The sequence below is a fragment of the Glycine max genome, chromosome 4 (assembly GCF_000004515.6).
Source record: "Glycine max cultivar Williams 82 chromosome 4, Glycine_max_v4.0, whole genome shotgun sequence".
Lineage (NCBI taxonomy): Eukaryota > Viridiplantae > Streptophyta > Magnoliopsida > Fabales > Fabaceae > Glycine > Glycine max.
The window spans coordinates 48,717,694-48,740,976 of record NC_016091.4 but is presented as its reverse complement, the minus strand read 5'-3'; the positions used below and the strand labels follow the sequence as shown (position 1 = coordinate 48,740,976).

General features: G+C 33.1%; 2 protein-coding genes, 1 long non-coding RNA gene and 1 pseudogene across 3 annotated transcripts; 2 read left to right on the top strand and 2 right to left on the bottom strand.

Annotated features, from left to right (window-relative positions):
• Positions 1–137: 137 nt before the first annotated feature.
• Positions 138–3,626, top strand: GRF4 (growth-regulating factor). Its single transcript, XM_006578811.4, has 5 exons — positions 138–908; positions 1,141–1,299; positions 1,620–2,064; positions 2,413–3,165; positions 3,408–3,626. The coding sequence occupies exons 1-5, from the start codon at positions 497–499 to the stop codon at positions 3,418–3,420; spliced, it is 1,782 nt and encodes a 593-aa protein (XP_006578874.1). The 5' UTR covers positions 138–496; the 3' UTR covers positions 3,421–3,626.
• Positions 3,627–6,863: 3,237 nt separating this feature from the next.
• On the bottom strand, positions 6,864–10,115 carry LOC100802571 (probable LRR receptor-like serine/threonine-protein kinase At3g47570). Its single transcript, XM_003522483.5, has 2 exons — positions 7,514–10,115; positions 6,864–7,401 (listed from the first exon to the last, which is right to left on the bottom strand). The coding sequence occupies exons 1-2, from the start codon at positions 10,092–10,094 to the stop codon at positions 7,001–7,003; spliced, it is 2,982 nt and encodes a 993-aa protein (XP_003522531.1). The 5' UTR covers positions 10,095–10,115; the 3' UTR covers positions 6,864–7,000.
• A 5,558-nt stretch (positions 10,116–15,673) lies between these two features.
• LOC100500250 (uncharacterized) lies at positions 15,674–16,278 on the top strand. The gene is made up of 2 exons (XR_414097.4): positions 15,674–15,816; positions 15,911–16,278. It is a non-coding gene; the product is annotated as an uncharacterized lncRNA (long non-coding RNA).
• A 2,271-nt stretch (positions 16,279–18,549) lies between these two features.
• Positions 18,550–22,241, bottom strand: LOC102660234 (probable LRR receptor-like serine/threonine-protein kinase At3g47570; annotated as a pseudogene).
• Positions 22,242–23,283: the final 1,042 nt, after the last annotated feature.

The window sequence follows — 23,283 nt, the reverse complement described above, 5'->3', positions numbered from 1 at the left end:
GGCCGTTACAGGGAGTGTAGTGCCCAAAGTGTGTCTGCGTGTACGTTCTGTTATCTATCTTCTGCTCTTCCTTTCCAATAAACTCAATGAGTATCTCGAGCGGGGTTTAGCCATACCACAATAATGATGAGAGATAAAAACTTCAGAGTGAAAAAGAAAGAAACAAAAAAGGGTCACTTTTTCTACTAATTTGTCTGCTAGCGTGTGGTGCGAATGTTGGAAGCATGGAAGCAAAGCAAAGGCCGAGAATGGCGGCAACCCATAACTCAATCATAAATCCCACATCAACCCCATCACCCTTTCTCCATTACAACACCTGGCACTAGAGGGATACCATCTGTTATTATTATCTTCACTATTACTGTTAGATAAATAGACATTGCCATAAGCAGCACTTTCCTCCCCTTACCTGAAAAGTTTGCTTTGTGATTCTTTTTTTCCATTTGAGCTAAGTGGGTGGTTTAATTTAATTTACTTATTACTTGTAGTATGAGTTATGGGTGAATTATTTGGCGTTGGGAAAAGAAGGGACATCATCAGCAACAACAACAGTGCTAGTAGTAGCGTTCTTGGGTTGGATGTGAAGGTGCAGAGCCCTGAAGTATTATTCCATAATAGGATGACCATGATGGGGCATCATAATCATCACCTCCATCCATTGTCATCCCCCTTTGATAATAATAACGATATTTCCTGTGCTGCTGGTGATGGCGATGGTGATGGTCCCACGACTTACATGTCTCTCACTAATCATATAAACCTTGTTAGTGGTGCTTCTGTTCTTGGTCCTGCTATTGATGGTGGCTGTGGTGCTGCTCCTGCTGCACCTGTAAGAACTTTGCAGCCTTTTCAAATTTCTTCTTATACTTCTCCCACCACCACTACCACAGCCTTCGAACCCTTTTCAGGTTTGTGTTTTAATTACTTTGTCCCCCCTCAATGCTGAACTAAGCTTGCTATTAATTATGGTTTGGTTGCATCTTTTCCACTAATACGCCCAAAGTTTGCATCTTTTTACTAGAGAAAAAGAAAGTAAAGGTGGGTCAGAAGAGAGAGAGAGAGAGTGTGTTGTGCTGTGTTCTGTTCTGTCTAGAGACTCTGAACATACTTATGTTGTGTCTTGGTTGTGTGTTACGGCAGGTGTGATGGCGGCTTCATTGGGGTTTCCCTTCACAAGTGCACAATGGAGGGAGCTTGAAAGGCAGGCTATGATATACAAGTACATGATGGCTTCAGTTCCTGTTCCACCTGATCTCCTCATTCCTACTTCACTCACATCCTCTTCTCGCTCTTCCTGCAGTATGACCCTTTGTTTTCTCGTGCGTGTTAATTACTAATTTTTCTCTAGCCATCTCATTCTCTCATAGTTCATGCACAAACACAAGACAACAACAACATGTTCCCGTGCCTTTTCTGCCTTTTGAGTCCATTCCCACATTAAAAAGTTTGTGTCTTAGTTGTTGTTGTTGTTGTTGTGTCTTTGCCTGCTCCTCTCTCTCGACCACTGTTGTATTTGTCTCAAAGACTTTACCTTTTGTTGTTCAAATCACTGTGTCCCTTTTGGGGTTTTCTTTAACTTTGCATTCTTTATTTTTTTTAATTACTTTTTATGTTCACAGTGGATGGTGGTTTCAATCTGAGGTTGGCAAATAGCACTGACCCTGAGCCAGGTAGGTGCAGAAGAACAGATGGAAAAAAATGGAGATGTTCAAGAGACGTGGCTCCTAACCACAAGTACTGCGAGCGCCATATGCATAGAGGCCGTCCCCGTTCAAGAAAGCCTGTGGAAGTTAACACCAACACCACTCCCACTAGCATCAACAACAACAATAACAACCACCAAATCAAAAGGGCTCGCCATGAGTGTAATAATCCCTTTGCTACACCTGATGTTGCTGTGGCTATTTCCAATCCCACTTCCAGAAAAGGTGAATCTTCATCCCATTTTCTTGGGTCTACTACCACTCAGCCATACCTTAAATCTCCCCTCTGTCTTGCTAACTTCGGTCTCAAAGCTGCGAGTTTTGACTCCGTGGCTTCTGTTTCTGCAAATAAGGAACCCAGGTGAGTTTCAAGTTTGGATTTGCTATGTCTTTGTTTGGGATTCTTCTTCCCTTCTCGGATCTTTTGTTTGGTTAGTCAAAAACAAAAAGTAAAACTACACAACAAAACTTAATTTTTTCCTATAAGCTAATTTTTCAAGGCGTTACCCACTTTTTGTTTTAATTCGCTTTCCATTAAATTCAGTTGAAATTTTGAACTACTGGTTTGGTTGTGTGTTAAAAGTCAGTTTCTTTTTTAATTCTTCACTAGAGTCGCAGAGGAAATGCTTCTCTTTATTTGGGTGTTAAGATGTGGTAACTTCACTACTCTGTTACTGATTTGGTGAGTTGAATTGAATTGAATGTGAAGGGGTTTGGAGTGGATGCTGAATGGAGATCCTATTTCCCTGGATGCTTCTAACTCCCAATGGCAGTCTCTGATGCATAATAAAGTTGGAATGAGCAGTGTTAGTTCCTGTAATACCACCGAGTCTCAGTATCTGAATTCATTTGCACTATATAGCTCTGGACTGGAACAACAGAACAGACGCCATCCTTTGTTCCTGAATCCTCTTCTTGTTCCCATGAAAAATCTCCAACCAGAGAAACCAAGGGGTTTCATTGATGCTTGGTCTAATGCAGAAACAGCTCAAAGCAATGCCAACACCAACAACAAGAACTCTGCTGCATCAATTGGTAAATTATCCCTCTCTTCTCTTGATCTATCAATGGGGGGTGGTGCTGTGAGTGAAGATGTTGATAATGTTAACATGGGTTTGGGACTAATGGAGACTTATGGAAAAACACACACTGATACTAAAATCTCTCTCTCAAATTGGCACAACCCGGCACCTTGGGTGGCTTCAAGTTCAACACTTGGGGGTCCTCTAGCTGAAGTTCTAAGGTCAAGCACAGTCACTGCCACGACCAATGAAGCAACCTCCAACGCAACCTCATCACCAGCCACCACTACACATGCTGAATCTAACAGCCCTCTGGGAACAATGGTGTCATCTCCATCCGGGGTGTTGCAGAAAACCCTTATTTCATTGTCTGATAGCAGTAACAATAGCAGCCCTACGGTTGCATCATCAAGGGCCAATTCTGAGATGGCCTTCCTCAGGTTTCAATAAAATTAATGTAAATTAATTACTAGCATTTTCTGCTTTAGTTCAACATTTCAAATGGGATGATACTGTTACTTTTGTGTAATCTTTTGATTTAGCTAACTGTGCTGTCCATTTGGATAGTTATAGGCCCCTATGGCCTATTGTTGAGGACGGTATGTTATTATACTAAAAAACCTCTGGTGAAGTGAACAACCTGTGTTTTCTGTTTATGTGATGAAGACTCATTGTTTTGCAGCTTTAAATTCTAGCTTCATGGAAACGTCATGATGTTACTTACCTCTACCACCGAGTGTACTGAATGAATGCCATTGGGTTAGATTGTTGTTGTGGGGTCCTGGGTTCATGACCCAAATTGTCGGAAAAGACATAGATCTAACTTTGACTATGTCAACCATGCAGTACATCTTTAGAGTTCTCTCTCCCCAAAATATCAAGCACTTTTAACATTTTTCTACTCGTTTTGTTTTGCTCTTCCATGTGTATCCACATCTTATCGCTATAATGCAAAATAATTTTGAAAATGTTAAATATGAAAAATGTTAAAAGTACCATAACATCTAAGGCAGATGAACATCTACGGTGGTCCATAGATGTGTTAACGGATGAAAAATTATAAAACATTGACACATAGATATACAAATTATAGGATGAGAATATAATAATAAAATCTAGAAGGTGTCAAAGGCATATCTAAATTTTCATTTAGATCTTGATGATTTAAATCTTTAACTAATCTTGAGAGGTTATTGTTTACTTTTTAGAGACTCTTTAAAAAAAATGTGACTACAAGAGAGACCGTCATAAAGAAAAAAAATTATTTGTTTAATAAGATATCAAATTTATAATCTCTTAACGTAGGAATTTTAATAAACTATCTATTGATGATTGATCTAATTCTTCACCTGATGAATCTTATCTATAATTTATCTAAAACAATCCATAATTAACGATTTAATTATTGATTGATATTAATTACAACAAATATTTTAACACTAACATCCTTAGCTATTAAATATGAATAATGATACATAAATTATCATTTATTTTAAACACTGTATTAACACTTTTCATTTTTTTTTATCTATCGCATTATAAATTTTATCCTACTATATATTTTATCACTTTTCTCTTTCACTTCCCCGTGTAACAGCATAGTGAGTGTTTGTCCAACATTATTCTAAATATAACAGTGATGAGTTTAAAGATTAGATGTGAAGATTTTTTTATTAGAGTAAATTACACAAACATTCTTATAAATTTTGTCATTTTCTTTTGATATATTTTTTTATCTCCTTACTGGCTCTACTTAATTATTTAAAAATATATTATACTTTGCATACTTAATTTTTATCCCTTATAAGGAAGATTTTTGTAAAGCATAGGAGTGTGTGTAATATCAATAAATCACATGGGTATTATTAGTGTAATTTGTTAATGCTCTGTTGGTAAAAGGAAAATGTTAAAGAAATATGGTGAAGAGAAAATAAAATATATGTAAAATAAAAAAGTATATCGATGAATCTGGTAGAGGGGAAACATAGTCTACTGTAAAATGCATCTATAAGTACGCCTTATTTTTGTGATGTATGAGTGGATGAAAAAGAAATAAATGGTTTATGTGGAAGCACGTGTTTTGGGAAGGATATCAAGTTGCGGATGAGTTAATTAAGTTTGGTCATTCGTTAGAAGGTTAAGATTTTTGAATTTGTTCCTTGGTTTTTGTTTATGCCGTTGTGGTGGATGTTTCTTTGACCTTGTTTTCTTGCCGAATCTTTATGTTGAGGTCTCCCCATTACTTACAAAAACAGAAAAAGAAAATAGAGCAAAATCAAAGAAGGGAGAGAAAGTGATTACAGCCATAAATGATGTTAGGAAATAAAGACAAATATGAAGAAAAGAATTAAGAAAATGAGATAAGAAAAAGCTGGATGTATGATACTAATAACTCTGGAAATGTATAAATATAAAGAATTGGACTGTTAACAAAAATTTAATTTTAGGCAATACAGAAATCTAGAGTAAAATTTAGATTAAAAAAATACAGTTTTTCGAGGCAAATTAAAGCACTTCAAAACACACAAATTAATATAAAGTTGAATTGCTAAGTCGCTATTTATAAAATTTGGGTTTAATGTTACAAATTAAGTCACCATATGACCTAATTTAATTATATTTAATAGGAGCGAATTGTTATTTTGGTCTCTCAAAATGTAATTTACTATTAATTTGGTTCTTGAAAGTATTGTAGTGTTATTTAGGTTCCTTTATTTTGTATGTTATTTTAGTTTTATTGGTAAAAAATTTCTTTAAAATTAATGTTTGTGCGACATGTTATTTGCCTGCTACCGTCATTTTGATCCTTAACCAGATTGCCACGTACATGTATACCATCAGCTACTATGTATGTACCAAATTGCCACCTAGCCAAATAACGTGTCAAATAGACATAGACATGAACATGAAAAGTGTTTCAATTGACCTAAATGACATTTTGAAGCTTTTAAGAATCTAAGTGATAGTTGATTAGACTTTTGGTTACTAAAATAAAAGCTTACTCTATTCAATTATCAGGTCCTCAAGACCTATGTGTCAAATATGTTGGCCTAACTCGATTAGATCCAATAATTAGGCCTTATTAACCACGCAAATCCATATTAACTCTGATTCATTATTTTATCTTTTTGAAGTCTCAAATTTGCTGATGATTTAATTATTGATAATGTTAAGAGTTTCAGAAAAAAAGAAAATAATTAACTTTAAAAAGCTTGTTTAGTTATTAAAATTATAACATATTTAATTTCTTAAGAGAAGGAAAATTAAAATTTTGTCTTTAAATATGCAACAAGTGTCATAAATAAGTTATATCGTTAATTTTTTTTTAACTCAAAAAATCGTACCTATCTACTATTTTGGTGATCACATAACAACTAATAATTGTCATGTGTCAAAAAATTAACTTATAATTTGATTTCTAAACATAATATTTTATTATCATTTTAGTTCTGAACTTAATTATTTATTGATATATTGGTGAATTATATTTTCAATTTACAATGATTCGTGCCTTCTAATATTCAATCCTTGAATAAGGATGTAGAAAGTGCAAAGATAGGGAAAAAAATTAGAGACAAGATGTACTATACTTGTCCCATAAAAAAGATATATAAGAAAATAATTTTAATACTTTTATTTTTTTTCTTTTGTGATGGTCATGTTTTTTTAGTCTTTTTTGTCATTCACATTATTGTATAAAGTACATTAATGAATTAAAAAAAATATTTTACACATTTAATAACATATAAGATAATTACTTGATTTGAATATAAGATTCGAGACCAAAATAACAATACGTTCAAAGATTAAAACATGAATAAATGCTTAAGTTCAAGAATTAAAATGACAACAAGAAATTAAATTTATAGAGAAAATTGAAAAGTCAATTTATTGACACATGATCGTTGTTGGATATCATATCTTTACTAGAGGTGTCATGTAAGGCCAACCATTTAAATTAAAGAGAAATTTGACGATAAGATAAATTTATTATACTTTTTATATAATATATATATATATATATATATATTTTTTATCTCTAGGGACTTAAGTGTGAGTCCTAACAAATTCAAGAAAGAATATGATACTTATCCAAATATATTTCTCAAAGTAAAAAAACAGTATAATTTAAACACTCTAAAACGAGAAAGGAGTGGAATTTATTAAATTGTTATAATTATATGTCTAACTACTCAATTTTGTTTTTATGGCCACATCAGTGACTACATATGATATGATTTTCTACAATGAGTGCATCCAGGCTTGAGGCTTACTTCACAAGGCCAACATAGAGTGCTTAATTGCTTGCAATTTTGTTATGGCCTCTCTCATGCTCCATCGATCTTTAGGTTCTTGAGCTGTGCAACACAACCCAACTCTTATCACACCAGCTATGCACTCCTCAGCTTTACGAATCCAATGTGTGTTGCTGCCAATGCCACTGCTTTGATCACCGGTGATAGAGCTTTGAGTTGAATATTCATAATCAACAATAAGACTTCGATCGGCAACCTTTAGTACTTCATTCTCATCCATGGCTGAGACAAATTTGCTTAGGCTTAATCCTTCTTTGAAGATTTCATCAGTTGGTCTTTTGGCTGTGAACATCTCTAGCAGTAGGATCCCAAAACTATACACATCGCCCCGAGTTGAAGCCTTGGCTCCTAGACCATATTCTGAAACATATATGTGTATATCAGTTATGCACAAATAGCAAGTAAAAGAAGGAACTACAAAACATTGAAAAACTTGATTAGAATTAATAGAAAGAAAAACATTAATGTGTACCAGGGGCAATATAGCCTATTGATCCTTTCAGTCCTAGAGTGCTACTCTGCATCTCTGATGTACTTTGAGATAGAAACCTTGCCAATCCAAAATCTGCAACATGTGCTACCATATTTTCATCTAGAAGGACATTGGCAGGTTTCATATCACAATGCACTACCGGTGGATTACAGTCATGGTGCAAGTAGTCCATAGCAGAGGCAACATCAATGGCAATGTTCAATCTTTGCAACAAGGTTAGAGAGGATCCTGACTCAACATCTTCGGGGTATAGACTCACGTCCAAGTTACCATTGGGCATGAATTCCATAACAAGGGCCTTGAATTCCTCTCCCTTATAATCAAGGCTGGAGCAAGAAGTGATAACCTTCACTAGGTTTCGGTGTCGAACATTTTTTAAAGCTTGACATTCAGAACTGAAACTCTGAGAAGCTTTGCTTTGTTGCAGATCCAGGACTTTGACAGCAAGGGTGGCGGTTTCACCAGTGCTGAACCTGAACGCACCCTTGTACACTGAGCCAAAGCCTCCTTTTCCAATCAAGTTTTCAGCTGCAAAATTGTTTGTGGCAATCAGAATATCAGCATAAGATATGTTTTGAGGCAACCCTCTGAGAGGGGTCAATGACGCACTGATTTTCGTCTCCTTTCTTTTCTTCTTGATTGTGCAAAACACAACGAGCATTGAAATGAACAAAGCAGTAGCACCAACAACTGGAAGGATGATGTGGAGTAAGCTATTTCTTTTCTTTTTGCCAACAACGCACAGGAGAACTCCCAAATTCTGCACTATTTCCTTGTTAAGGCTGCACAGTTGGTTGTTACCTCGAAGATCAAACTTGGTAAGGTTCATAAAAACACCTTTCATTGGAACCTCCCCTTCCAAATGGTTGAAAGACAAATTTAATGTCTGTATATACTGGAGCTTTTCTAAACTTTGAGGAATAGGACCGGTGAGATTGTTTGATGATAAATCCAAAGTCTCAAGGGATGCTAAATTCCCTAGATTGGTTGGGATTGAACCATTGAATTTGTTTCCTGCCATCAGAAGCCACTTCAAGCTAGACAAACCCTCTATTTCCTTAGAAATATTCCCTGACAACTGGTTGCCAGAGAGGACCATGGTCTCAAGCTGTGTCATGATTTTGACCTCATGAGGAAGCGAACCATGCAGAGAGTTTCCTTCTAAATACAAGGCTGTTAAACCAGAAAGCTGAAAAATCTCCTCTGGTATGGACCCACCTAGCCGATTCATTCCCAAGTCAAGAAAAGTTAATCTCTTGCATTGTCCAATACTTGGGTAAATTCTACCCGAGAACTGATTATTTCCCATTGCAAGGAAAAACATATTTGTGAAATTGCCAAAAATGTCTGGAATTTCCCCTGACAATCTGTTGCTGTATATTGCAAGTCGCTCTAGATTATGTAGTGCTCCTATTTCTGATGGTAACTCTCCAGTGAAAGAATTGTTTTCAAAAGACAAGGATATAAGATTTTTAAATTTCTCCATTCCTTGAGGAAGGGTACCAGCTAGCAAATTGTTAGCAACACAGAATTGTTGAAGATTGCCAGACAGATTAGCAACAGAGCTTGGAAGGCCCCCAGTCAAATGGTTATCATTGATCATCAGAATTTGCAACATGGTGGAGTTTCTAAGGGATTCAAAGAACTTAGAATTCAGTGAGGTCGTGGAAGTGAAAAAGTTATTACCAAGAATGAGTTTGGTAAGGTTTTTCAAGTTGTGGAATAGAGGTATGGAACCGTGAAATTTATTGTGAGCAAGGTCAATGTATTGAAGATGTGAGGCATTGGATATGGAATTAGGAATTACCCCTTCGAATCTATTGCTAGCCAGAAATAGATTTTCTATATTTGGAAGATCAGTTCCAAAATTTTGTGTTAACTTGCCTGATAAATTGTTGCTTGTCACGGATAAGAAGACCAAGGAAGAGATGTTGAAGATAGAAGAGGGAAACTCGCCAGAGAAATTGTTCTCAGAGAGTTGAAGAGTGGAAAGATTGTGGAGATTACCAAGTTCAGTTGGAATCTCACCCCCCAAACCGTTCCTTGCCAAGGAAAATTTTTTAAGAGAAGAGAGATTGCCAAATGATGGAGGAATTTTACCTGTGAGATTATTGACTGAAAAGTCTAAAATTTGTAGACGGTGAAGATTACCCAGCTGTGGTGGAAGTGTACCACTGAGATTGTTGTAAGGTAATTCAATGACATTGAGAAGTAGGAGATGGCCGAATTCTAGGGGTATTTGGCCATGAAAATAGTTGTTGGAAAGGTCAAGGGAGTGTAGGTAAGTGAGGTTGGAAAGACGAGCGGGAAGTTTGCCAGAGAGGGCAAGTCCTGGTAGAGTGAGAGATTGGACCCTCTTGCCAACTTTGGAGCATGTGACACCATACCAGGTGCAGTGATTGGAATCTGAAGACCACCCAGACAGAACATTTTTGGGGTCACTCACTTGGGATTTGAATGAAAGAAGGACATCTTTGTCTGTGTCATTGTTGCATAGTATGTCATGAAAATTATGAAGTAAGAAAAATAGGAGCAAAATATGTCGAATATTGTAGATCATCGTGAGTGAAAAAAGTAAGGCAGTGTTGGGTTACAGCATTATGTGCATGCAAATATTTATAACTCTAATGAAGATGTTGTTTAATGGGGGCAGGGTAAATGTTGTTGCTTGGAATTGGTCAGCATGTTAGCTGGACAGTACATTTTGACTTCTTGATTGAAAGTTTGACGTGACGTGTTGTCACGGATGCAAATCCATGTACAGATGTTTAACTTTAACTATGGTATCGTAATGAATGTGGTAAAGGAACTAAATAATGAATTATATATTAAATTTAATATATAGTATAATATATAGAGTAAGCGGCAGTTGTCTATTATTAGTATTATTATTATTATAGCGGGAGCAAATCCTCGTTCAGATGTTTACAAGAGTGAATATCTTTGTTCTCTTAAGAGGGCACGAGGTCATATACATCATCTCTCAGACTAAGGATTTTTGTCCATTATCGCTTTACATTATAACTCAAAACAAAAGCAATTGCTCAAAAAGACCAATTCAACAACCCACTTCAGAGCCATAAATATAATAGACCCGTCATTTCCTTTCCTGCATTTGGAGATAGGGTACTAAAGACCAATTTGTTTGGCCATGATAAACAATCTTTCCTTATCACGCACGTAGACACATCAAAACCTGTTCACCCAGAATGTTGCATCAAGAATATATAACAGTTTTTGTTATAGTAATTTTAGAATTGACATTCTTGATAAATGATAATGTAATATTATACCTTAATTAATATTGATAAATATAACAATATATGTGTAATATTAATAGTTTGCAATAAATATATACATCAAAATACGTGAAATAATTCACATGTGATTGTTTCAATTTAATCTGAAATTTGAAGTTTAAATTTTGAGTACCAAACATGTGTTAAATATTTGGAGAGAGATTAGTTGCTAGTTATATCTACTTGACTCGATAGTGATTTAAATCAAACTCTAAACCCTTGAACAGAGAATGACTCACTAAAGGTAATATTTTTTTTTTGGAAATTTATCATTAAAAAAGTCGATAAATAATTTTTTATGAATAATATAATAAAAAATGTAAATAAATATTCTTACTAATAACTTATAATTACAAAATTAATTGTATTTCATCCAACTATGAAAAAGTGAAATATTTTTAAGGTCATAAATTCAAATTTATCATCAATTTGTTGAGCTTTTCAACTTAAGAATCTATCTTTATTATATAAAATAATAGACCGGTGAAAAGTCTAAAATGAACATCGTATATTATTGACACTTGGTATAAATAAGAACAAAATGAGAATTTTGAAAAAATTAGTATTACTTGCTAGTCATACCTACCTGACTCGATAATGATCTAAACCAAACTCTAAACCCTTGAACAAAGAATGGCTCACTAAAGGTAATAATTTTTTTTTTTGGAAATTTATCATTAGCAAAGTCGATAAATAATTTTTTATGAATAATATAATAAAAAATGTAAATAAATATTCTTACTAATAACTTATAATTACAAAATTAATTGTATTTCATCCAACTCTGAAAAAATGAAATATTTTTAAGGTCATAAATTCAAACTTATTGTCAATTTGTTGAACTTTTCAACTTAAGAATCTATCTTTTATTATATAAAAGAATAGACAGGTGAAAAGTCTAAAATGAACATCCTATATTGTTGACATTTGGTATAAATAAGAACAAAATGAAAAAATTAGTATTACTTGCTAGTTATACCTACCTGACTCGATAGTGATTTAAACCAAACTCTAAACCCTTGAACGGAGAATGGCTCACTAAAGGTAATAAATTATTATTTTTTTTGAAAATTTATCATTAACAAAGTCGATAAATAATTTTTGATGAATAATATAATAAAAAATGTAAATAAATGTTTTTACTAATAACTTATAATTATAAAATTAATTGTATTTCATCCAACTATGAAAAAGTGAAATATTTTTAAGGTCATAAATTCAAACTTATTGCCAATTTGTTGAGCTTTTCAACTTAAGAATCTATCTTTATTATATAAAAGAATAGATTGGTGAAAAATCTAACATGAACATTCTATATTGTTGGCACTTGATATAAATAAGAACAAAATGAGAATTTTGAAAAAAATTAATATTATTTGTTAGTCATACTTACCTGACTCGAAAGTGATTTAAACCAAACTCTAAACCCTTGAATGGAGAATGACTCACTAAAGGTAATAATTTTTTTTTTTGAAAATTTATCATTAACAAAGTCGATAAATAATTTTTGATGAATAATATAATAAAAAATGTAAATAAATGTTTTTACTAATAACTTATAATTATAAAATTAATTGTATTTCATCCAACTATGAAAAAGTGAAATATTTTTAAGGTCATAAATTCAAACTTATTGCCAATTTGTTGAGCTTTTCAACTTAAGAATCTATCTTTATTATATAAAAGAATAGATTGGTGAAAAATCTAACATGAACATTCTATATTGTTGGCACTTGATATAAATAAGAACAAAATGAGAATTTTGAAAAAAATTAATATTATTTGTTAGTCATACTTACCTGACTCGAAAGTGATTTAAACCAAACTCTAAACCCTTGAATGGAGAATGACTCACTAAAGGTAATAATTTTTTTTTTTGAAAATTTATCATTAACAAAGTCGATAAATAATTTTTTATGAATAATATAATAAAAAATATAAATAAATGTTCTTACTAATAACTTGTAATTACAAAATTAATTGTATTTCATCCAACTATGAAAAAGTGAAATATTTTTAACGTCATAAATTCAAACTTATTATTAATTTGTTGAGCTTTTCAACTTAAAAATTTATCTTTATTATATAAAAGAATAAATTGGTGAAAAGTCTAAAATGAACATTCTATATTGTTGGGACTTGGTATAAATAAGAACAAAATAAGAATTTTGAAAAAATTAGTATTGAATGTAAAAACTAGAAAGAGAAGAAAAACAACAAGAGAAATTTATGGGATGGAGCATACCGCGTAAGCGTAGTAACCAACCAGTAAGAGGAGAGTAAAAACGAAGATGTTCATTTTTTTTTAGTAATAGAAAGGATTCAATTCCTTTTATTCACAAAAAATAATTTGAAAACAACAATACAGATGACTTTTTATATTTTTTTTTTTTATAATTTTTAATATAAGCGGAACTATACGGGTAACTGCTGGTTGTAATAAAAGTAGTCACAACTTTCAACTCTTTAGTATTGAATAAAAGTAGTCTTAACTACTTGGTATAAATAAGAACAAAATAAGAATTTTGAAAACAACAATACAACAAGAATAATTTGAAAGGATTCAATTCCTTTTATTCACAAAAAATAATTTGAAAACAACAATACAGATGACTTTTTATATTTTTTTTTTATAATTTTTAATATAAGCGGAACTATACGGGTAACTGCTGGCATGATCATGTTTCTAAGAGATATCCACTTCATCTATCTCTATAAATACACCTTTAACGATGATTGATTATAAGAGGAGTGTTACAGCAACAAATTCTATTAGGTACTCATCTTAACACACATTCTATCATTTGTTAGAAATTTATTAAAAATTATAAAATGTAAAACTTGTAATTTTTATTAATTTTTAAAATTTTCAACCAGTAAAAAGAAGAAGTGTGTTTCTAACATTTTTCTTATTATAATTCATATATATATAAGCAAGTAAGCAACTGTTTCTTAGATAAACATACGTACGTTGCTTTTTAGGAAAAAAAAATGAAACCACACTGCACAGTTATGGAACAGAAATCGGTTACGGGTCAACTTTTGTTTAAGTGGGGTCCAACATCTTGGGATTTTGCCAAGAAAGCTAGTTTGCAGATCAAGAATTTTAATAGCAGCTACAAGAAATTTAACATATAATTAAGTAACGGGTGTTGCTAGGTGCACCGAACATTATTGTTGATGTATCCGACACTTAATAAAGACAAAAATACTCCCGTGTATTTTTAAACATGTTTTTGTGCACCCAGCTCATTTAGGTTGATCTGGATAGGTTTTAGTTGATCCGCAGTTAATATAGATAATTCACAAGTTTCTTTCGGATTAAGTTGATCCGCAAGGGATTTACGGATCAACTTGATCCGTAAGAAATATTTGATTCACAAGTTAATTTTTAAGACTTACGGATCAAGTTGGTCCACAAGTTGATTTTTAAGATTTACGGATCAAGTTGGTCCATAAGTCTCGGATCAATCCGTAAACCTTAAAAATCAACTTGTGTTAATCCGTAAAGGGAGAAAAAAGGAAGGGATAATTTTGTTATTTTTAAAGAATGTTGTGTATACCAACAATAATACTGGATACACCTAACACCACTCTTAAATAACCAGTACAATCGTGTGAAAATGATAGAATTATATATATATATAAAAGACAAATCAGTCTTTGCAACGACTATAGGCTCTTTCTAAAATTCTGAAATTAAATTTTGAGTATGAAATATATGTTAAATATTTAGAGAAAGATTATTTAATTTACGTGTCATACCTACCTGACTCGATAGTGATTTAAATCAAACTCTAAATCCTTGGATGGAGAATGACTCATTGAAGGTAATATTTTTTTTTTCAATTTTATCATTAACAAAGTTGATAAATAATTTTTTATGAATAATATAATAAAAATGTAAATAAATGTTCTTACTAATGACTTATAATTACAAAATTAATTATATTTCATCCAACTATGAAAAAGTGAAATATTTTTAAGGTCATAAATTGAAATTTATTGTTAATTTATTGAGCTTTTCAACTTAATAATCTATCTCTATTATATAAAAGAATAGGCTAGTGAAAAATCTAAAATGAACATTACATATTATTAACACTTGATATAAATAAGAGGAAAATGAAAATTTTGAAAAAATTACTATTGAAATGAAAAAACTAGAAAGAGAAGAAGAACAATAAGAGAAATTTATGGGATGAGACGTACGTGTAGGAGTAGTAATCGACCGGTGAGGGAAGGAGAGTAAAAGTAAAGATGCTCATTTTTTTTAGTAATAAAAAGGATTCAACTTTTTTTATTCACTAAAAAATAATTTGAAAAAATAATACAGATGACTTTTTATATTTTTTTTATAATTTTTAATATAAGCGGAACTATACGGTGACTGCTAGTTGTAATAAAAGTACGCACAACTTTCAACTCTTAGTTATACCATTTTAGTCCAACATGTGACATCTAACTAGCTTCACGAAAAGTAATTTATACATATACAAACGAGTGACGACGACTTTGCTTTGACTGGAACATTCAACAATGTTTGGTTTAACATTGATTTAGTCTTTGCATTTTTCCCTCGTGTTGACTCTTCGCACTTTTAAAGCTGTCGAATTCAATGAGCACAGTTGTTACTTATATAAAACTATTAAATGTGAGAAAAAGTTGGTGTGATAGGCATGCATCCAGCATTAGACAATAGGACTAATTAAAGAAGAAATAGTCAGCGACGGGATGATCACGTTTCTAAGAGATATCCACTATCTTCATCTATCTCTATAAATACCAATGCTTAGAGTGATAAACTTCCATTCTCAACTTGCAATTAGCCACACATATCATATACAGATTTTGTATTGTTAGAAATGGCCCTCCTCCTCTTCCGTGCCTCCAAATTGATGTCATTTGCTGCTCTTTTAGCAATACTTTTACTGCTTATGTCCTCCACAATGGGAAGTGCTGCTCAGCCTAGTTTTAAGCTCGGTATATTGCTGTTAGTTTTACTTTTACAATTTCCATATCCTTATTTATTTTCTTGATATTTATTTGTTGACCTTAAATATATTATACGGTGCAGTGCGAAAGCTTCTCCAAACTAAATACCCGCCTGCTTATCCTGGATATCCTGGTGGTGGAGGATATAGCCCAAAAACACCATGAAATCATCAACCATGCCAAGGGGGAAATAATTACCAATACCACAGAACTGCTCTGTTGCTGAAATATTGGAGATGTTAGCATCGTTCTTTAATATAAGTGCCAGTACTATAAGAGTGCTAAATTTAAAATTACTTTTATAGCATGCATACATGTATGTATGTGCCAGTACAATAGGATAATAATATATGTATTTAATTTCGACGAACCATGTGTACCACTACTATCAGTCACAACCAATAAGTGGCTAGACCAGTTGAATTGCAACGAATAAATTTGTCATTCTTCTTTCTTGTCTCTAAAATTATTTAGTGATATATAGCAAAATGTAAACACCTCGCTTGCATGTGGGAATCTAGAGAGTACCTTCACGTTGCTTAAATTACTTTTATTATTAGAGTGAGAAAATTTTAATTGAAAGAAAATAATTTATCAAACAATTTGAATTTTTGTAATTTAGAATTTATTATTTGGATGTTTTTTTTCAAAAAATTTAAAATTTTAAAATTTTAAATAACTAAAAATTTAGAATTTTAATTTATTTCTAAAAGGTGAAAAATTAAAAGTCTCTTCTTATAGTTTTAATTTTCGTTTGAGTTTTTGGAACATTGATCATGTGTGAGCGTAGAGAAACACGTATAACTAGTACACCAATCATATCTTTTCTTTTTTTTCACCCTCATAATTTTAAATTTTTTATCCAAACACAAAATTTTAAAAATAAAAGAATTTTAATTGAAATATTTGAAATTCTTAAAATTTAAAATTTCTCAGAATTTAAAATTTGCTTGTCCAAACACACTTTTAAGACATTCTATCTTTTAGTCAATGATTTATAAGGAACTCAAATATAAACAACAATTTCTTAGATGAAAATCGTTTGCTTTTCAACAAAAAATGAGCCACACTGCACAACTATGCATGCAGCAGAAATCGATTGCGAGACAAAAGTTGCTCTTAATTTCTAGTTGGAATGATAATGTTCATCAAATAAGAATTTCCTCTGATCGAAGATGTTATCACTAGTTAACGGGTCAACTTTTGGTAGTGTGGAAGAATGGTCCAACATCTTGACACTATGCAAAGAGAGCTAGTTTGCAAATCTTTAAGAATATTAATAGCACTTACATGAAATTAATTTAACACAGCATGCATGTAATTAACCAGTGCAATCGTGTCACAATAACACACTCAAAGCATATTGACCCGCCGAACTTCTCTGCAGCTCTCTCCAGCAAAATCCCCATTGTCCATTGCATCTAATGTTTATACATGCAAATAAACTTACTCAAATTATTAAAAATCAATGTTACAGTAATTTTTAGCCTATGGATCCATCTAATGGTGCACAAATAAAAACCCAAATTTTCATCTTTCATTAGTAATCTCCGTGCTCACCTCACCCTTCTCTTTCCCTCCGTTATGGATCATCACTGGAAAATTGAAATCCTCCCTCGCTGCCATGTAGTCGCCAATAGTGGTTGGGTGTAGACGACCTTCTCACGCCCACGTAAGCTTTTTAAGAAAAAGACATTGTTATTTTGTTGCTAGTTAGTTTTTTAATACTTCAACTATGTAACTAATTCTCTTAGTTTAGTGACGTATAGATGAAGCTCATGTGTAATTGTACGCTCAGTTTTTCAGATTTACTGATTGTTGATGAATTCAATTCAACGAGAAACACGTCAAAGATAAATAGATATGTGTATACAAAAGCAAAACTTGAATTAAAACCTAATTCTATAACTACATATGACTGACACTCTTGAACCTTAAAATAGTACTTAACTACAATCTAAAAGTGATAAACTTTGACACAAAAAGAATTATTGCAATCACAAACTCAAAGGAGAAAAACTTAACACAAGAATCTATTCACACTTTTTTATATCTTTCTTAAAGGATTTTGCAACCCGCCAACTCCGAAGAAGAAAAATTCTCTCCCCTTTAGATAAGAGAATATGAAATTTCTAATTCAAAGTAAAGTTTAACCCATAAAATTAAACCAATCTTTTCACTAAAAAAATTAAGTTTTAAAGTTCAAAATATGAAAAAAAAAAACCTAAAATTCAAAAGAAATTAATAAAAATACTCCTAAACTATTACAAGTCCAAATTAGGCCTTATTAACCATGCAAGATCGATCCATATTATCTCCAATTCATTGAATGAGTCCTGCTTCACCTTTTTTTTTTGGAATTTATAATTTTTCTTATAATCTTTATTTTATCTTTTTAAAGTCTCAAGTTCGTTAATAATTTAATTATTGATAATGTTGAGAGTTTAAAAAAAGAAGTAATTCCGTCCCTCAGGCTGTGGCTTTATTTAAGAGTCTTGTAAGGGTAATGTTTCTAAAAGAGATTAAATTATATCATATATTAATTTCTTAAGAGAAGGAAATATATATTTTTAAAATAAAAAACACTATAATTTAAACACTCTGAAACAAAGTAGAAGTGAAACTTTTAAAATTTTTATATTTATATATCTAACTCCATTTAATTTTTCGTTTTTTCGTCCACATCAGTGTGATTACATATGATTTTCTACAATGAGTGCATCAGGGCTTGACAAGGCCAACATAGTTCTTAATTGCATGCAATTTTGTTGAGGCGTCTCTCATGCCTCATCGATCTTTGGGTTGATGAGCTGTGCAACACAACCCAACTCTTATCACACCAGCTATGCACTCCTCAGCTTTACGAATCGAATGTGTGTTGCTACCAATGCCACTGCTATGATCATCAATGCCTGAACTTTGTGTTGAATATTGATAATTATCAATAAGCCTTCGATCAGCAACCTTCAGTACTTCATTCTCATCCACACGGCTGAGACAAATTTGCTTAAGCTTAATCCTTCTTTGAAGATTTCAACAGTTGGTCTTTTCGCTGTGAACATCTCTAACAGTAGGATCCCAAAACTGTAAACATCACCATGAGTTGATGCCTTGCCTCCTAGGCCATATTCTGAAACATATCACCCCAATATTAGAGAGCCACATACAAATGTTTGTATATCAGTTATGCAGAAATAGCAAAAAAAAGGAAACTACAAAACAGAGAAAAACAAAATCTCGATTACTAATACAGTATTAATAGGAAGAAAAACATTAATGTGTACCAGGGGCAATATAGCCTATTGATCCTTTCAGTCCCAGAGTGCTACTCTGCATCTCTGATGTACTTTGAGATAGAAACCTTGCCAATCCAAAATATGCAACATGGGCTACCATATTTTCATCTAGAAGGACATTGACAGGTTTCATATCACAATGCACTACGGGTGGATTACAGTCATGGTGCAAGTAGTCCATAGCAGAGGCAACATCAATGAAAATGTTCAATCTTTGCAACAAGGTAGAGAGGATCCTGACTCAACATCTTCGGGGTATAGACTCACGTCCAAGTTACCATTGGGCATGAGTTGCATAACAAGGGCCTTGAATTCCTCTCCCTTATAATCAAGGCTGGAGCAAGAAGTGATAACCTTCACTAGGTTTCGGTGTCGAACATTTTTTAAAGCTTGACATTCAGAACTGAAACTCTGAGAAGCTTTGCTTTGTTGCAGGTCCAGGACTTTGACAGCAAGGGTGGCGGTTTCACCAGTGCTGAACCTGAACGCACCCTTTTACACTGAGCCAAAGCCTCCTTTTCCAATCAAGTTTTCAGCTGAAAATTGTTTGTGGCAATCAGAATACCAGCATAAGATATGTTTTGAGGCAACCCTCTGAGAGGGGTCAATGACACACTGATTTTCGTCTCCTTTCTTTTCTTCTTGATTGTGCAAAACACAACGAGCATTGAAATGAACAAAGCAGTAGCACCAACAACTGGAAGGATGATATGGAGTAAGCTATTTCTTTTCTTTTTGCCAACAAGGCACAGGAGAACTCCCAAATTCTGCACTATTTCCTTGTTAAGGCTGCATAGTTGGTTGTTACCTCGAAGATGAAACTTGGTAAGGTTCATAAAAACACCTTTCATTGGAACCTTCCCTTCCAAATGGTTGAAAGACAAATTTAATGTCTGTATATACTGGAGCTTTTCTAAACTTTGAGGAATAGGACCGGTGAGATTGTTTGATGATAAATCCAAAGTCTCAAGGGATGCTAAATTCCCTAGATTGGTTGGGATTGAACCATTGAATTTGTTTCCTGCCATCAGAAGCCACTTGAAGCTAGACAAACCCTCTATTTCCTTAGGAATATTCCCTGACAACTGGTTGCCAGAGAGGACCATGGTCTCAAGCTGTGTCATGATTTTGACCTCATGAGGAAGCGAACCATGCAGAGAGTTTCCTTCTAAATACAAGGTTGTTAAACCAGAAAGCCGAAAAATCTTGGTATGGTCCCAGCAAGCCTATTCATTCCCAAGTCAAGGTCAGTTAATCTCTTGGATTGACCAATTGTTGTGTGAATTCTACCCGAGAACTGGTTATATCCCATTGCAAGGATATAGAAATTTGTGAAATTGCCAAAAATGTCTGGAATTTCCCCAGACAATCTGTTGCTATATATTGCAATTCGCTGTAGATTCTGTAGTGCTCCTATTTTTTATGGTAGCTCTCCAGTGAAAGCATTGTTTTCAAAAGACAAGGATATAAGATTTTTAAATTTCTCCATTCCTTGAGGAAGGGTACCAGTTAGCAAATTGTTAGCAACACAGAATTGTTGAATATTGCCAGACAGATTGGCAACAGAACTTGGAAGCTCCCCAGCCAAATGGTTATCATTGACCATGAGAATTTGCAACTTGGTGGAGTTTCTAAGGGAATCAAAGAACTGGAAATTGAACGAAGTCGTCGAAGAGAAAAAATTATTACCAAGAATCAGGTGGGTAAGGTTTTTCAAGTTGTTGATCATAGGTATGGGGCCGTGAAAATTATTGTGAGCAAGGTCAATGTATTGAAGATGTGAGGCATTGGATATGAAGTTAGGAATTAACCCTTCAAACCTATTGCTTGCGAGAGAGATATTCTTTAAATTGGGAAGGACATGGCCAAAATTTTGTGGTAAATAGCCTGATCGATTGTTCTTTGATACGGATAAGAAGACCAAGGAAGAGATGTTGAAGATTGAAGTTGGAAGAGATTGTTGAGATTACCAAGTTGAGCTGGAAGAGTTCTGAGAGTTGAAGATAGGAAAGATAGTGGAGATTACCAAGTTGAGCTGGAATCTCACCCACAAAACCGTTCCTTGCCAAGGCAAGATTCTTAAGAGATAAGAGATTGCTAAATGATGGAGGTAATTTACCTCTGAGATCATTGTAGATGATGAGGACATCAAAACTAGACCCAACATCTAGAGGCTGACTTTCTAAAGCTTAATCATGTCTCACTTAACCACTAAAGTATTTTAATTATACTTACAATATTGAGATTTTATGTTTCTTTTATTTTCTATCAAATACATAAGAACTGATTTATATAAATCAATTGTGAAGTGAAAGAAAAGGAATTTTTGGCTGATTTTATCATTGAAGTGTGAGAATCATCTCTGTTAGGGATTCTTCCTTAAACTATTTGATCTTATCAAGAATTATTCAATTCTTGTGACGATGGTCAAGGCTTACTAGACATCATTATTTGTAGCACCTATCTTATTTTTCCTTTTGTATTTTATGTGTCCTTGTTAATTTTTGTAATATTAATTATGTAATTCTTTGAATTTATTATTTGCATATATTTGGTTTTACTTAACCTTTTTTGGTATTTTTTTCTCCTAAATTGTGTTTCAAAATGTTCTCTTTTACATCGATTTAGAATCATTCCAATTCGAGTTATGTAGGCTGAGAAACAAATAAAAGTTAAAATACATTTCTGACTCAATTGGTGTGCGAATTTCATCCTAACATTAATCCGAATTAAAGTAAGGCAAGGGGGATTAACATAAGTTCAGGGTTTAGATGACTAAACTCTTGGGGATTTTGGCCATGAAAATAGTTGTTGGAAAGGTCAAGTGTGTGTAGGTAAGTGAGGTTGGAGAGTTGAGGTGGTAGTTTCCCATAGAGGGCAGGTCCTGGTAGAGTGAGAGAATGGACCCTGCTGCCAACTTTGGAGCAAGTGACACCATACCAGGTGCAGTGATTGGAATCTGAAGGCCACCTATAGAGAGCATTTTTTTGGGTCACTCACTTGGGATTTGAAAGAAAGAAGGGCATCTCTGTCTGTGTCCACATTGTTGAATAGTATGTCATGAAAATTATGAAGTAGGAAACACAGGAGCAAAATAAGTCGAAAGTAGTAGATCATGGTGAGTGAGTCGTGAGTAAAAGTAATGCAGTGCATGCAGATTCTTATAGTTGAATTCCTCGTTCAGATGTTTAATGGGTGCACTAGCACTGCATGTTAAGGGGCGTTGCTTGGAACTGGTCATCACATCACAAGTTAATTGGGTTCAAAGTTTGGAGTCAGCGGTCGTTGGAAGCAAAAGGGATAATCGTGTAATTTTATAAAACTCTCTCAGGACGTGACGTATTGTTACGGGAGCCAAATAAGTTCAATGGAGTAATTAGGCACTGTTGGTTTAAGTGTAATTCAATGAGCATGCACATATGTATAACTGAAATCCTCGTTCATTTTACGATCAAACTCATGTAAATAGTTACCTTAGTTAAAGATGTAGTCACCCTAGTTACATTGGTTTTTCTCTTAGCAAACTCGATACAAAAGTTCGATATCTTTGTAGTCTCTTAAGAGGGCACTAATTAATCTCATATAATCTTTTAAGCGCCTGATCATATTTTGAAAGACTATATATATTCTCTGTAATATGGCCGGTGAAAGTATTTTCTAGAAAAAGAGTCTCATTCTGAATTGCCAATGAGGAACAACCCATTATATTTGACTTTTTGCAGTGATGAGTTGCGTATTGACAATTCCATTGTGAAATCTGTAGCCCACCAAAACAGATTTTGTTTCCAGAGGCTGCATGCATTTAGAGAATCAGAATTTGTGTTGCCACAGCCACAGGGTCATTGACGTTTTATTGTATCTGTCGCGCGACCATACGTTTCCAAGCCACACTGCCAATAGTATTTTGACTTTATTGAATGACATTTATTTTAATTTCTTTCAGTTTGTATATTAATAAAATATGATGACTATAGTTTTAAATTAATCTTTCAGTTTTTATATATCAAATATTTTAGTTTTTAACTTTTTAAAGTTCTTCGTTAATTTTAAATTTTTCAAATGCCAATTTTTTTATCTTTTAAAATAAATAAAAAAATAAACGACTTGTTTTGTAAAATCAAAAAGATAATAGCAGATTTTTAATTTTAAGAGACTAAAA